An 897-nucleotide genomic window follows, 5' to 3' on the forward strand; every position below is an offset into this window, starting at 1 on the left:
GGCGTATTCCGAAGTGACTCGAATCGTCGAGAACTCGGAAGACGGCCGATCGCACGAGGAATGTCGAGAACTTCTCACACGACGCCTCGATGAAGTGGAACGTTCGTTGGAAAAGGAAAAGATGAAATTGGCCGATTGTACGCAAATGAACAAAGAATTAATTCGACAGATATCCTATCTGACGAACGAAATAGAAACAGTAAATTACGGCCGAAGTGTCGAGGTAAGCAAATTGCGCCGATTACTGAACGATTGCAGACGCGAAGGGTCTCAACGACAACGTCGGGAACCTCCCGGTCGCCGTAACGTCGGTTACAGCTACAACGTCGTCGAAGACGCATGTTCCGGAAGTTCTGCGTGCGATTCCGAAGAGAAAGTGGACGACGACGTTAGCGAAGACGTCCTCGTCGGCAACTCCGAAGAGAACGAAAACCCCCGTCCCATCCCGTTTGTCGTGGACTACCGACCGAGCTCCACCGCCTACGGAGGGTTGATCGGAGAGGACGAATGTTCGTTTCATCAGCTTCTGAACCAAGCAAGACGGTTCGTCGAGTCCGAGGACGAAGTACCGGAGGCGGCGAAGAGGTTGTCCGACAGGTACGGTTCGACGGCTTTCGCGCCGACCGTGGTTTACGCTGATCCGCCCACGCCGGCCACCAGATCTCTCGCGAGGTTGATAGCGTTCATGGGAAAGATTCCCGGCGTGACGCTGCTAAAACCGAGCGAGTGCACGGTTCCCATCTGCTTCCTTTCGAGCAACGACCACGCCTGTTTCACCGGAAGGGGAGACGCGCGCTACGTGCTTTTCGACGACGACGCCGAAAGCATAAAGTGGACGGACACGGATACGCTCGTCCATTTGGCCGAGAGGATACTGGATCGCAATCTCGGACACGA

General features: G+C 55.1%; 1 protein-coding gene across 1 annotated transcript in view; it reads left to right on the forward strand.

The window, feature by feature from the left end:
- LOC117100958 (myosin-2 heavy chain-like) overlaps positions 1-897 on the forward strand; it is a 3,529-nt gene that overhangs the window by 2,460 nt on the left and 172 nt on the right. Inside the window, exon 3 of the mRNA XM_033240798.1 lies at positions 170-597. Coding sequence (XP_033096689.1) covers positions 170-597 — 428 coding nt within the window. The remainder of the gene's footprint in view (positions 1-169; positions 598-897) is intronic.

Source organism: Anneissia japonica, unplaced genomic scaffold, assembly GCF_011630105.1.
Source record: "Anneissia japonica isolate Jap-2015-1 unplaced genomic scaffold, ASM1163010v1 scaffold10988_len26997_cov161, whole genome shotgun sequence".
Lineage (NCBI taxonomy): Eukaryota > Metazoa > Echinodermata > Crinoidea > Comatulida > Comatulidae > Anneissia > Anneissia japonica.